Below are 15,116 nucleotides of genomic sequence, written 5' to 3'. Positions count from 1 at the left end.
CTCTTCAGAAGGTCATTGTTTTCTCAGGAAAGTCCAACTCTGTTCTTCCCTTAGTATTTCCAAATGTTTCACCTTTTGGTCTCTCCATTTTCTTTTCCTCCACACTATTTATTCCTGTCCACAAGGGTTTATTTTCTTTACTTAGCCCCTATGTTCTCTTCCAGTTTTGAAATTCTTCTTTCCTTGCTTTTGTTCATATTCTTTTCATACCTCAATTCTTACGTAAAATGCTTTCATCTTCAGAATGTTTTCATTTGTCTGTGTCTCTTGACTTTTCAATATCTTCTTACGAAAGTCACCAGTCTTCTTAGAAAAAACGCCACTTTTGTTTCCTAGTAAGCTAAAATCTTCAGGGACAGAGGACTTCTTTAATTGTACTATTTACATAAAATAGTTTTAGGAATCCCATTAAATTATGCAATATGTTACATTATTCTAGAAGTTGATAATGTATTTTTAAGAAGTATGCATCTTTAAAGATGACAGTAAGGTTAGAGATGATACACATTAGTTATCAAATTTTTGGGGACCCCCAGTGTTTTATTTTCCAGAAGCAACATCTTCTGGAATCCTTTTCTTAGGATATCTGCTCAGAAACACAATAAAACAGCTTTTTAAAACAATTCTTTAAAATGTGCTTATGTATTCATGAAACTATGTTCATAGACATGCAAATATGTGCATGTGAACCATTACCTTTTTTTATTGTGTTCTTTTTCTTCTTCATTATAGGAAATGTATGAAGTTGCCAAGAAACTTTGTTCTTTTTGCGAAGGTCTTGTCCATGATGAACATCTTCAACACCAAGGCTGGGCTGCAATCATGGCCAATCTGGAGGACTGTTCAAATTCATACCAAAAGCTACTTTTCAAATTTGAAAGTATTTATTCAAATTATCTGCAATCCATAGAAGACATCAAGTTAAAACTTACTCAGTATGTTTACCATTAAATGGATAATAAAATATGTAAAATGCTTTGAGAATTTATCAGTAGATTTAATTACTGTATGTTTTCTGTATGCCATATATTTGAAGTTCATTGTTTTGAGGGTTTTTTTGTACCTGGGATTGAACCCAGGGGGCACTTAACCACTGAGCCACATCCTGAACCCTTTTTATATTTTATTTAGTGACAGGGTCTCACCAAATTGCTTAGAACCTCACTAAGTTGCTGAGGCTGGCCTTGAACTTATGATCCTCCTGCCTCAACCTCCTGAGCTTCTGTAATTACAGGCATGTGCCACTGTGCCTGCCTGTTTTGAATCTTTTTGGATAATGCTTTATACATTATAGTTTTTATATATTTATAGGTTTATAAATTTATAATTTTAAATTTATGGTTTATTTTCTTTTACTCTATATAGAGTCTCCCATATTTTTCTTGAGTTATTTTAATTATTAAAAAGCTTAAAATACTTTTGAAATCATTTATGAAGCGGAGAATCTTTGCTCATTTCTTCTTTCCAATAAAAAGAAAAGTCAAGATGTAGTTCATCTAATAGAAATGCAAAAGTTAGTAGAAAATGAAGGAGCCAGGAAAAAGTTAAGTTCCTTTTTAAGTATTGACATCTTGGTGTAGAGTTAAGACAGAAGCCATTGTTTTCACTCTCATTTAGATAGCCTTCTTGTTCTTTGCATAGAAGCACATACAATATGATTTTTTTTATTTTAAAAAAAGGTCTATAATTAATGTAAAACTAGAACAATAATGAAACATAACACTTGTGTTCAGGGGCATATATGTACATTTTCAAGATTTTGTGTTCATGTTGGTCTGGTAGTTTTTTTATTGCCTTGACCTTGAATTAGAGGCAAGTAGCATGCATGTTCCTCTTACTTGCTTTCTACCTCTCACCTTATCTTCTCTTAGGTGTCTCTATTTTGTGGTATGAATGTTTTTAGACAGGTTTCAGCCTTAACTTGAAAGAAAATCGTGGAAGGAGAATGAATAAATTAATACTAGAAGATCTTTTAAAAGCTTATATAATAACCTTTTCAAGTAATTATATTTTTGGAAAGTTGTATTAACTGTTAATTTAGTGTAGGAACCAGCACTATTTTACATATGGTTTCGTGAAGTTATCACGATTTCATTTTCCCCATTCCTTTTGATAGCATTAATCTCTCTGTCTTTTGGAGGTGTGATACAAGAGTTATTTTGAGATTACGTTTGTTAATTTTTGTTTGTGCTTTCAGTATTTTAAATATTTCTGATTTACTTAAAGACAAACTATTGTACTCTGAGGGACTGCTCTGGTAAAGCTCTAAATTTGAATTTGTAGGCCTCAGGTTTGATAAAAGCCAAATGTCTACTTGTAGTATACTCCGTCTTGTTTTACTTTAGATTGGAATATTAGCATTAATAATAACCTCTCTGCTAGGCTTCTTATTGTGGACAGATAGCTTATAACTAGTTTATGTATAATGTAAGGGTTACTGAGATTTGTGTGTGATAATAAATGTGATTTTGTTCAAATATGCTAATCAGAGCAATCTAATTGTTTTACTGACAGATCTTTTGTATTTTAAGTTTAGGAACTGCGGTTTCAGTAATGGCCAAGATTCCACTGTTGGAGTGCCTAACCAGACATAGTTACAGGGAATGTTTGGGAAGACTGGATTCTTTAAATGAAAATGAAGGCTCAGAAAAGGCTGAGATGAAAAGATCCACTGAACTGGTGCTTTCTCCTGATATGCCTAGAACAACTAACACATCCTTGTTAACCTCATTTCACAAGTCAGTGGAGCATGTAGCTCCAGATACCACAGACGATGAAAGTGGCAAAGAAATTAGGGAATCTTGTCAAAGTACTGTCCAGCAAGATGAAACTTCAGTAGATACTAAAGACGGTGATCTGCCTTTTTTTAATGTTTCTTTGTTAGACTGGATTAATGTTCAAGATAGACCTAACGATGTGGAATCTTTGGTCAGGAAGTGCTTTGATTCTATGAGCAGGGTAAGTAATGTTAGCTTGACACTTTGTATATCAATTAACTTTATATTACTTATTATGTAATGGAAGAATGGGTATTATCTTGTAGTGGAAACAGTGTGCCTTAGATTGGATTTTCCTAGGTTGAATAAAAAATTATTTCACTTGTAATTTTATTATATTGACTAGGTTGCCTAGAAAATAGCACGTGCATTTTTTATTGAAATTATAAGACATAGTACAATGGAAGACTTAAACATCTAGGTTTCCTAATTCTTTTCAGTATCTGTTTCCTTGATGACATGCAGTAGGGTAGGTATTTCAGTCAATTAAGATGTTAGATGAGGGCTAGGGTTTTGGTTCAGTGATGGAGTACTTGCCTCACATGTATGAGGCACTGGGTTCGATCCTCAGCACCACATAAAATAAATAAAGGCATTGTGTTTATCTACAACTAAAAAAAATAGTATTTTAAAAAAAGATGTTAGATGATCCAGCCAATATTGTAATACATTTGGCATTGATTACTGCCATAAATGAACAAAGGACAGGCTAATTTAATGTTCCTGCTTGAACTATTGTCATCTTAGTAAACTAAATATTCTATTTATGATTATGGATAATCAACCTTTGATTGTTTTTCTTTGTTTTGTGGTTTTGTTTGGTTGGTTCTATGGGGCTGGGGATGCTGGGCAAGCACTCTGTCACTGAGCTACATCCCCACCACTCAACCATATGATTGTGATCTGGATAATTGAAGTCTTTTTTTCTTCCTTTCTTTAATAATTAAAACTGTGCCAGGGGGCTGGGTTGTGGCTCAGTAGTAAAGCACTCACCTAGCACGTGTGAGGCTCTGGCTCAAACCTGAGCACTACATAAAAATAAAATTAGGTATTGTGTCCACCTACAACTAAGAAATATATATTTTAAAAAAGCAAAAACAGAAAACTGTGCCAGAAGTCAAAACAATGCTATAGACTCTGAGAAAAACCTGAAAATGGCTTTTGAGTTTCCATGTTTCAGTGCAAAATCTAGTAGTCATAGATTTTATTTACTTTATATGAGAAAAGGAATGATAGTCTTCTTTCTTAATGTCACATCTACTGATATCTACAGAAAATGGGAAATTAGCTATACTGTTATTAACAAAAAATATTAACCTTATTGACTTCTCAGGTTAGTGCTTACTTGTAAACTGAAGTCTTTGTGATATTTTATAATTATAATTAAATGAAAGTTTACTACTGTGAAAGCAAAAGTAAATTTTCATTTAATTATACTTGTTTTCTGTAAAATTATTTAACATGAGTTTGCTATAGTGCACCACTCTTCAATCGAATATGCATTTTAGGATAAAAATAATTTTTGTTCTCAAGCAGTGAAAACCCATTTTGTATGATAATCTCTTGTATTTTATACAACATCTGATCTATATTGCATAAAGAAGGCATTTTGCCACGATGTTTTTATTTACTTAATATTTTTCTCTTAGTAATTTCATGATATCATCAATGACGTTTTTCTATAAGATGGATCTGAATATAGGATTTCACTTCACTGGAGATGCTTCCATTTTATACACATTTTTAAAGTAGTTGTTCAAAAAAACTAACTAACTTGATATATATGGCAGCACTAGTACTGTGCTACTGAAGTAATTTTAGAAAAAAAAGTTCTTCCTCTAAAAGCGAATTCTGCCTTCGGTTTCAGAGACCAATCCCATTTGCAACAGTGTTTGTAACTGTATTTTCGATGTATACTTTCAGTTGTCAAATTCGTATACCTTTCCTAGAAAATTAGTTGAGACATAGATGTTTTGGAATTTAGAATTTGAATTCACAGAGGCTCACATCCCAGCTCTGGCACTCATTTATTACTCCTGTCGTCCATTGTAAGTCACTTGACAATTTGCATTTCCAGTTTTATATTTATGTGTATTGATGGATGCAGGTTTTGTGAATTATTAATTTGTCCCACAATTTTCATCTATCAGTAATATTTTATAATTGTTCCTTTATTTTGTAGATCCATGTTATCTTAGACTGTGTTGTCAGTAGAATGACTGTTAGATGTTTTGTTTCATATTATATCATAACAGGAAAAGTAATCCCTGGGAGTATTGTGCACATAACTTGTTTGTAAGCAGCCCACATTAATGTCTCTTCTTTCTTTCTGCAAACTTGTGATCTTATGCTTGCACTTAACCACTGAGCCACATCCCCACCTCACCCCCGCCCAACTTTTTTTATTTTGAGACAGCATATCACTAAATTGCTGAGGCTGGCTTTGAACTTGCGATCCTCCTGCCTCAGAATCCTGAGTTTCTGGGATTGTAGACTTTCGCCACCATGCCCAGCTCTTCGGGAATATGTTTATTTGCCCTCATGGAGGAGGCAGATTTGAAGGCAGAATAGTTAAGAATAAGAGTGGGTAGGAAACTGTCTTATTTGGCTAGATTCTGTGGTACACAGCTATAATCCCACACCTATAATACTTGAAGCTGAGGCAGGAAGGTCTGACCACAAATTCAAGACCTGCTCATCAAGCGGGACCTTCTCTCAAAATAAATAAATTTGACAGTAAGTGGAACTGGAGAATATCACGCTAAGTAAAAAAAAGGCAATTCTAAAAAAACAAAGTCTGAATGTTCTTTCTGATATATGGATGGCAAACCACAACAAGGGACGGGGCGGGGGGGCCAGAATAGAAATTCATTGCATTAGACAAAAGGAAGTGAAGGGAATTAGGGGAGGAGGAATAGGAAGGACAGTAGAATTAATCAGACATTTTCCTAGCCTTGTATTTAAATATACAACTAGGGTAACTTTGCATCATATATGACCCCAAGCATAAGATCCTAATTATAAGTCATACTCTATGTATGTATCAATTGCCAATACATTCTACTGTCATGTGTAACTAAATAGGACAAATTTTAAAAAAATATAAAGGTGGGTGCTGAGGCATAGTTCAGTGTTCAAATCCTAGTACAGGGGAGGATCGGGAGGGTAGAGATACTTTCATTTTTTACAATTTTTTTAAGGCAGTGATGTTGAGTGTGTATGATGTAGATGTCAAGAAAGAATCCAAGAGTAAAAATCAGTGTAATGTAGCAGTAGTGTTAAGTATTGAAAGTTTGCTAGCTAATTATTAATATGATTCTGTGGTTTAAATGTACACCAAAGACTATTTTCATTATCATTACCTATGAACAAGTGGAATAAAATTATTTTATATAAACTATCAATCTCTTACATATTTCTGAATGTAGTTATATTGTACTTTCAGGTGAATTATGAAGTATAGAAACATGAGTAACCTTGGGTTTTGAGTTACTTTATCTTCCTGAAGTTTTTGCTGTTATAATTTACCTGTAGCTATAATTTGGTCCAAATTGTAATTTGAACCAAATTTAATCATTTTTTCATTTAATCATATTCAGTTCTTTTCTCTCCCTAATAATCTATAGCTAGTCTTTGGTCTTCCTAATATCACAGCATGGAAATATATGTACTAATGAAAGATGTTATTATCACAAGTTTGAGAAAACATGGACAAATACTAGTATTGTGAAGTGAGTGTGCAGTATTAATTAACAATGGTTCTGTTAACTTTTTAGTGTTATTAGAAATATCTCTCTTTGCTGGCTACAATAGCAAACACAAATAATCTTGGTGTCTTGGTGACTAGGACAGATGTATTACAAGCTCCAGACTAATCTTGATAACTTGTCTCAAAACCAAAAATAAATAAATAAAAAGGGGTGGGGACATAGCTCAGTGGTAGATTGTCCATGGGTTCAATCCCTAGTACCCTAGTACCACCATCGACAGTGCAGTCCCTTATTAATATGCTGCATTACTGATAATGATAATAATGAAATAATTGTTCGGTTTAACTACTTTTGTCTGCTCTTTGTATATAGGGCATGCTATACATAAAATAAAGTTCATAGTCTTTTTTTTTTTTTTTTTTTGGTTGTGCTGGGAATTGAACCAGAGCCTTGTGAAGTCAGTTCTTTTGACTGTAGAGCTCAAAAGACAGCATGAAGGAGATGCTGATATTTGACTAGGATCTTTCCACAGGGAGAGATAGGGTAAAACAGTGAGCTAATATAAGTGATATTAAGAAAGGTCAGAGGTAGAAAAGCCTAGGCTTTTTGTTTGTTTTGTTTTTGAAGTAATAGGTAATTTAGTTTGAAATGGTGACAGGCCTAGGAAGATTTACTACTATCAGATCACTGAAGCATTAACTATATACTACATTTATTGCATGTTATTTATGGGCAGAAAAAGGCTTATTGTGGTTTATATTGGAAGAAAACTATGGTAAGTCAGTAATATAATTAACATGGTTAATATCCACATGTAGATATTAGTAGGCATTCAGAAGTCATCTGAGAATTTATGGACCAGATTGGGATTAAAATAGCTGTAGGAGTTACCTTCATTAGTAGTTATGCTTATTGTTAAAATCATAGAAGGGTTAGAATGAGTAAAGACCGTGTCCAGATGGATCTCCCGTATATAATGATTAGACAGAGAAAAAGTAACTAATGAAAAATGCTATTAAGGAGCCACCAGAGGAAATGTTCCCAAACTTGAAGAGTTTAAAAAAGTTTGCCTGCTATGCTGAATGTTTAAGAGCCTCAAAAGAAGCAGTGTCTTTTGATGATCTTCAACCAAGCAGTTTTAATGGAAAATCCAGACAAAAAGGTAACCAGAGTAAAATAATCTTTCAGGGGAAAGGGAACAGGGAAGATTTTTTTTTTAAGGTTCCATGAATTCCATCAAATTTATAGAATTAAGCTAGAAAACAGGAGAAATTAAAAAGTAAAAAAGTATAGTATATCAAACCAAATCCTTGAGGAGATAGAGAAGAATAAAGTTTTACTTTGTTTCTAAGATGGAGAGGTAACACTAACTAAATAAATTAATATATATTGGAGAGAAGTTGGAATGGGTTATTATTGATCAAGCAATGAGTTTTTGAGACCTGAATCCTGCCATACTTGTAAAAGCTTAATAATAAATTTTCTTATGGATATTAAGAATTGATTGAACCTATGGCACTGAATTGAAATATGTGACTTTTAGAACTGTATTTTCTTAGTTAAGTATGATAGTATATTCCTTATCACTTGTTTTGGATTATATGCATTCTGTTGAATTTCTGTGAATAAATAACTTAGATTTCCAGTGCTTTGTTCTTCTTTTATCTTTCTGTATCGCTTTTATTTCTCTGAGGTTATACATCAAAATAGAAATGTATTTAAAGTTTTTTGCTGAAAATTTTTATTCATATGTTTCCTTGTCCTTTAGCTTGATCCAAAGATTATTCGCCCATTTATAGTTGAATGCCATCAAACAATTGCCAAACTTGATAATCAGAATATGAAAGCCATTAAAGGGCTTGAAGATCGGCTATATGCTCTGGACCAGATGATTGCTAGCTGTGGCCGGCTGGTTAATGAACAGAAAGAGCTCGCTCAGGTACCTATTTCTGACTTCTTAGGAAAAAAGATTTTGTAGTTAGTTTCTGTGTAGAATCAATTTGGTGAGCACCGTATTTTCACTTTCGTTGAGTATTGGTAATGTATTATTGTTGTTTCAATGTAATAAACAACAAGGCATATTTCTAATGGCTGTCTTTGATTAAATAAATTGACTTTAGTGTACTTTAGTTGAAAGTTGAAATATAAACCATGAATGTACTTATCACAGCTGGAGGAAAGGGAGAAGTTCAACATTTTTTAATATGATAAAAGTAGTCATTGTATTATAAACATTTGAGTATCTCTGGCTCCCCCACCCCCCAAAAAAAGAAACAAAAAAATAAATAAAAGGGCAAGAAATGAAATTCTTAAAAGAACAGAAGAAAAGTAAGAAATCTTGAAGAATTGGTTAATATTTCATTTTTGGCCGCCTGTCCTCCAATACAGCAAGTACTATGGCAAGCACAGCCCCAAGCCAAATAGTTGCATTTTGTAATCAGATTCTAATGCTTGCTCTTTTCTACCTTAACTTTCCTTTGCTAGTATTTTCTGGATATTCTCTTTGATTAAAAAATATAAACAATCATATCCCCCATATTAGCTTTTTCCTTTTTTTTTCCCCCAAAGTAAAACTTGTACTACATACTGATGTAGTACAGTATGACAGAAATTAGATTGTCCTTTACTAGTTTTTAGTGTCAGATTTAATTTTGTCCTTTTCAAATCTCTTTAAATTACCTTTTGCTGATAGGCCAGGACTGGGGTCATGGGGTTATTTGGAATTGAGACCAGAAGCATAGTGCCTCAGAGCTACAACCCCAGTTTGTTTGCTTACTTGTTTGTTGTTTTGGAGACAGGATCTCACTAAGCTGCCAACGCCAGCCTGGAACTTGGGATCTGTCTTAGCTTCCTGTGCAGCTGGGATTATAGGGATATGCCACCACATATGGCTAAGTCACCTTAATTTCTGAAGGATAGTTTCACTTGGTATGGAATTCTAGGATGTTTAACTATTTGTTATAGGGACTTTCTCAGCATTTGGTTTGGTTTTTAGCAGTTTTGCAATGATGTAATAAGGTGTGGCTTTTTTCTTATTGATCCTGCATTGGGCTTGCAGAGCTTCTTTAATCTGCCTTTGGCTTAATGACTTATGTCATTTAGGAAATTTCCTAGTCAGTTTCTCTTGCTTTTTGCCTTACTCACTTTGCCTTTTCCTTCGGTGATTCCAGTTATAAGTTTTTGTTGGAATGATGACTAGCTTTGGTTAACCATTTGTTAATGTCTTATTTTTGTTGTTCATTTTCCAATTCTAAAGGTGTATATTGTTCAAATTTTCTTTGAAAATAATCTGTCTTATCCATTATCTCTATGATCACATTTTAGCACACAGTATTTAAAAAAATTTTTTATCTGTTAACTTTATTACCTGTGTCTGTTTATATTTTTTGTTTATTAGTTTTGATTGCTGAGTCTTGCCTTTTCATGTTCTTGATTATTTTTTAAAGAAAAACCAAAGAATATTATGTTCTTTTGTTCTCCTAGATCTTGTATACATATAGTCATAGCCTACTGTTACTGGACAGAAAACTTTACATTCCTGATCTTTTACTGTTTCTCCTGGATCATTCATTTTTAACCCTGCCTAGAATCAGTCATTATTTAACCATTCTTCCTTTGATCATTTGGGCTATGTAAATTTTTCTTATTACAAATATTGTTTAAATATTCCAATATATATTTTTATGTCCATATTCTAATATTTTTTTCAGTCACAGTCTCAAAATGGCTAGACTAAGGTGTTTGTGCCTTTTAAATATTCATGATGTGTAATGCCTTGCAAAGAGGCAAAACCAAAATCAGTTAGCATATTCAGTAAATAAAAGTAATTTTTCTTTATCAATGTATTTTCTTTGAATTGCCATTTGCAAACTTTGTTTTATGTTAATACTTTTATAAGACTTTATCATAACTGAGCCAGGCATGGTGGTGCACACCTATCTATAATCCCAACTACTCAGGAGGCTTGCAAGTTCAATACCAGCCTGGGCAACTTAGTGAGATCCATCCATCCATCTATCCATCCATCCATCCTTCCTTCCTCCCTCCCTCCTTCCCTCCCTCCTTACCTCCTTCCCTCCCTCCCTCCCAGAGATACTTACCCACTGAGTCACATCTCCAACCCTTTTTAATATTTTTGTTTAGGGACAGGGTCTCACGGAGTTGCTTAGGGCCTCACTAAATTACCGAGATTTGCTTTGAACTCACTATCCTCCTGTCTCAGTTTCTCAAGGTGCTGTGATTACAGGCATGTGCCATGGTGCCTGGATGGATCCTTTCTTAAAAGAAAAGTTAAAAACAGGCTGGGATATAGCTCTGGGATAGAATGCCCTTGAATTCAATTCTCAGTTTAAACAAAAGGAAAAAAATGAATTTTGTCATATCTGGATAATCCTTTGTCTATTGTATTGGTTGTATTTCTTTCCTTCTTTTCTTTTTTTTTTTTAAAGAGAGAGAGAAAGAATTTTTTAATACTTATTATTTAGTTTTCGGTGGACACAACATTTTTATTTTTTTATTTGTATGTGGTGCTGAGGATCGAACCCAGCACCCCATGCATGCCAGGCGAGCATGTTACTGCTTGAGTCACATCCCCAGCCCCCCCGTTGTATTTCAATTCAGCTGTTAAGTATGTCTTAGATAAATTACATCTTCTGGATCTTCTTGTTTTCTTCTGATTTGAAAAATGCAACAAACTTAACTGGGCAAAAATTTCTTAATTCTAAGTATTGTTATGAATGCATTTATTACATTCAGAAAAATGCCAGATTTTTAAAATCCTGTTTGAGGACTGAATAGAGCTTAGTGGTAAAGCATTTGCTGGCATTCGTGAGGTCCTGGGTTCAATTCCTAGCACCACCAAAACAAATACTTTGTTTGAAGTTAGAGCAATTCATAAGTAATAGAGATTTTTCTCTTAACTGAATGTTCACACCATTCTTGAAACAAAATTAAAATGCCCTTTAAAATATCTTTTCTCAAAGGGATTTTTAGCTAATCAGATGAGAGCTGAAAACTTGAAGGATGCATCTGTATTACCTGATTTGTGCCTGAGTCATGCAAATCAGTTGATGATTATGTTGCAAAATCATAGAAAACTGTTGGATATTAAACAGAAGTGTACCACTGCCAAACAAGAACTAGCAAATAATCTGCATGTCAGACTAAAGTAAGTGATTCTGTCATAACTAATTTAGGATCTTTTGAGTTGAAATGTATTTCTCCCCAGAGATAAAAGTAGTTATTTCCCTACCACTGTTTTTGAATATTGGTTAGTCTTGGGGTAGTCTGTTTTTATAGCACATTGTCATGATTTCCTTAGCCCATCCAAAAAGACATTATTTTTAGCAAACTTTTGTGGCTGTTGACAATAATGGATTTTATTCTCCAGGTGGTGTTGCTTTGTGATGCTACATGCTGATCAAGATGGAGAGAAATTGCAAGCTTTGCTCCGTCTTGTAATAGAGCTGTTAGAAAGAGTCAAAATTGTTGAAGCTCTTAGTACAGTTCCTCAGATGTACTGCTTAGCTGTTGTTGAGGTTGTGAGGAGAAAAATGTTCATTAAACACTACAGGGAGGTATGCAATTTGATTTCTTTTTAATTGTATTTAATATTATTTAAGCATTTATGTTATTGACATTAGCTTTCCTCTTGCAGTGGGCTGGTGCTTTAGTCAAAGATGGAAAGCGATTATATGAAGCTGAGAAGTCTAAAAGGGAATCCTTTGGGAAATTATTTAGTAAGTGTTCTTCATTCACAACTTTATTTACTTTTTTAAAGGAAAAAGGAAGTCTTAATTTATTTCATAGATATAAATTATCTGTAGCATTGACCTGTATGTAGGTGATATTATTGAAATCTAGAGAAATATTCTCCTTTATTTGTAGAGTTGAATCCGTTGTAAAGTTTTAAATCTGAAGTATTACCTAGTTTTAATTTACCATTTTAAAAACTAGATTTTTTTAAACCTTAAGTTAATGCTCCAGAATAACCATATTGTATAATTTCTTTATTACAGGGAAGTCTTTTTTAAGAAACCGTCTGTTTCGGGGACTAGACTCCTGGCCTCCTTCTTTTTGTGTATGTATTTATTTTCTAACCATGAGTACAGTTGTACATTCTAAAATCTTTTTTTCCTAGAAGTAGCAGCACTTATCAGAAACAGAAATTGTTACAATTTTTTATAATCAATGTAAAATTGTATTTGGCTTTGAAAGTCAGCATAAAGCTTTAGGATATATTTATAATTTTGATTAAGAGTTTTTATCACATAGGAGGATACCTCATATTATACTGTTAGAATTAGTAGGAATAGAATAATCTTGTTTATTATTGTTACTTTTTCTTTCCTTTCTTTTCTTCCCTCCCCTCGTCTTCCTTCTTTCTTCTGCCCTTCCATTCCCCTCCTCTTTCCCTCCCCCAACTTTTTTTTTTTTTTTTGCCTTTTCTGATATCTACTTCCTCCTTTCTCCGCCTGTAGTTCCTCCCTTTTAGTGCCTTGACAAATCAGAATGGGGGACAGGGACTGTCTCTTCAGTAATTCCTGAAAAATAACCCATGAAAAATTAGTTTGGTATATTACTAAGCAAGCCCATGTTCCAAGGTCTTTTTTTTTTTTTAAATGTACTTTTTTTAGTTGTTAATAGACCTTTATTTATATGCGGTGCTGAGAACAGAACCCAGTGCCTCACATATGCTAGGGAAGCACTCTACCACTGAGCCACCACCCCAGCCCCACATAGGTCTTTTTGTTTTAATAAGAAACAAAAGAACATTTGGATTGAACAATGAAATTTGTAAGATGCTAGGTCCCACCACTCCCATGTTAACCCCTTCGCTTTAAGCATGTTTCTATAGTGCACATACCTGTGGCTTTAAAACTTTCTTGTGGTACTGGGGAATGAACCCAAGGGTGCTTTACCACTTGGCTATATATCCTTAGCCCCTTTTATTTTGTGACGGGGTCTCACTGTTTTGACCTTGAAACTTGCAGTCCTTCTGGGTCAGCCTCTCAAGTAGCTGAGAGTATAGGCATGCACCACCCCACTCAGCTTAAAAATGTATATATTTTTAAATATCTACAAATAGATGAAATAATAGGAAGGCATTGCCACACTCACTTATCCCAAAATACTTTTTAATAAAGAACATCTTAAAATCCCTAAGTTTGTTTGAATAGTGACAGAAAAACAATTCTGGTTATTTTAAAACACTCCATTCTTACCTATATTGTAAAGAAAGAAATGGTAGGTTTTCCAGTTTTGTTTTGATTTTAAGTTGAAATTGACCACGAGTTTATAAAGAGATTGTGATGGAAAGGTCAAGGGAATAGCAAGGCGGTATTACACAGAATACTTTTAAACTATATTATAGCAGAAAGGCATTATAACAGGATATAAGAATAGATAGAGGGCTAGGTTGGTCTTTCATGATCATACTAGAGCTATAGTAAAACGTAGAGAATAGCCTATGACTAGGACCATGAGTGGTTTCCTTTAATATTGACTGGAGGGCTGGGATTGTGGCTCAGCTGTAGAGCGCTCACCTAGCATGGGTGGGACCCGGGTTCGATCCTCAGCACCACGTAAAAATATTGTGTTGTGTCCATCTACACCTAAAAAAATAAATACTAAAAAAAAAAAAATATTGGTTTGAGTATTAGCATTCTTGTAAACTGCCATTTAAGGCAAATGGGAAGAATAGGCCTTATCAGTTGATTGCTAATATGTATGCCAAGTCTATTAAAGATTCCTAAAAGTAGTGTGCCATGTCTTCTTTAGTCTTTTATTTTTATTTTATCCTCTTCATTGTGGATATGAGTATACTTTTTTTTTTGGTCAGTTTGTTATTGAGTTCAAATACACTAAGAAACCACTTTTGATAAAAAGAATTTTTTTTTTTTTATGCAGACTCAGAAGCCTCGAAAGTTTGACTGTGAACTTCCAGATATTTCATTAAAAGATTTACAGTTTCTTCAATCATTTTGTCCCTCAGAAGTTCAGCCATTCCTCAGGTAAATGTCATTACTATTTTTAAATTGAATTATAACCTTAAAATGTTTTCATTGATTTAGAAATGTTGAAAATAGCACCAGTATTCTTAAGAAGGTGCCAGAATAGATGTTTTATGATAGTTTGGTTCTCCTATGACTCCTTAGGAAATTTCTGGGAGAAAAAATAAACATTCAGAAAATGAAGATAAAATAGATGAAAGTTTTACCTCTCACATGCAGTTTATTTCTTTCTTGCTGTTACTCTGACTTGTCATAACGTTAGGAGGTTTGTAACTTACCATTTTACTGATAATAACTCAGGGTTCTGCCAATTCTCCTGGTATTGATTAAAAAGGAATGATTAGGTTATAGTTTTTTTTTTTGACATGAAATAAATTGTATGCAGTCACCCATCATTTGGTTAAGAAATCAGAACTCTAATTTGCTTGCATTCTGTTTCAGGGTCCCTTTACTTTGTGACTTTGAACCTCTACACCAGCATGTACTTGCCCTACATAATTTGGTAAAGGCAGCACAAAGTTTGGATGAAATGTCACAGACCATTACAGATCTACTGAATGAACAAAAGGCAAAAGAAGTTCTTTCAAATACTTCTCTTAGTGTAAATGTTTGTGTTG

At 33.7% G+C, this 15,116-nt stretch overlaps 1 protein-coding gene across 5 annotated transcripts in view; it reads left to right on the top strand.

Moving 5' to 3' along the window:
- The window catches only part of Rb1cc1 (RB1 inducible coiled-coil 1), a 74,727-nt gene that overhangs the window by 34,104 nt on the left and 25,507 nt on the right, over positions 1–15,116 (top strand). For all 5 annotated transcript variants that reach the window (XM_046428613.2, XM_046428617.2, XM_046428616.2 and 2 more), the window contains exons 6-14: positions 733–935; positions 2,532–2,958; positions 8,256–8,426; positions 11,470–11,654; positions 11,877–12,063; positions 12,144–12,225; positions 12,505–12,566; positions 14,396–14,499; positions 14,941–15,067. In XM_046428613.2, the coding sequence (XP_046284569.1) occupies positions 733–935; positions 2,532–2,958; positions 8,256–8,426; positions 11,470–11,654; positions 11,877–12,063; positions 12,144–12,225; positions 12,505–12,566; positions 14,396–14,499; positions 14,941–15,067 (1,548 nt within the window). The remainder of the gene's footprint in view (positions 1–732; positions 936–2,531; positions 2,959–8,255; positions 8,427–11,469; positions 11,655–11,876; positions 12,064–12,143; positions 12,226–12,504; positions 12,567–14,395; positions 14,500–14,940; positions 15,068–15,116) is intronic.

This window comes from Marmota monax, unplaced genomic scaffold (assembly GCF_021218885.2).
Source record: "Marmota monax isolate L192 unplaced genomic scaffold, Marmota_monax_Labrador192_F-V1.1 WCK01_AAM20220418_F8-fsc00044, whole genome shotgun sequence".
Lineage (NCBI taxonomy): Eukaryota > Metazoa > Chordata > Mammalia > Rodentia > Sciuridae > Marmota > Marmota monax.
Note: the sequence above shows the minus strand (reverse complement) of the source record. Positions and strands in the feature narration are given on the sequence as shown.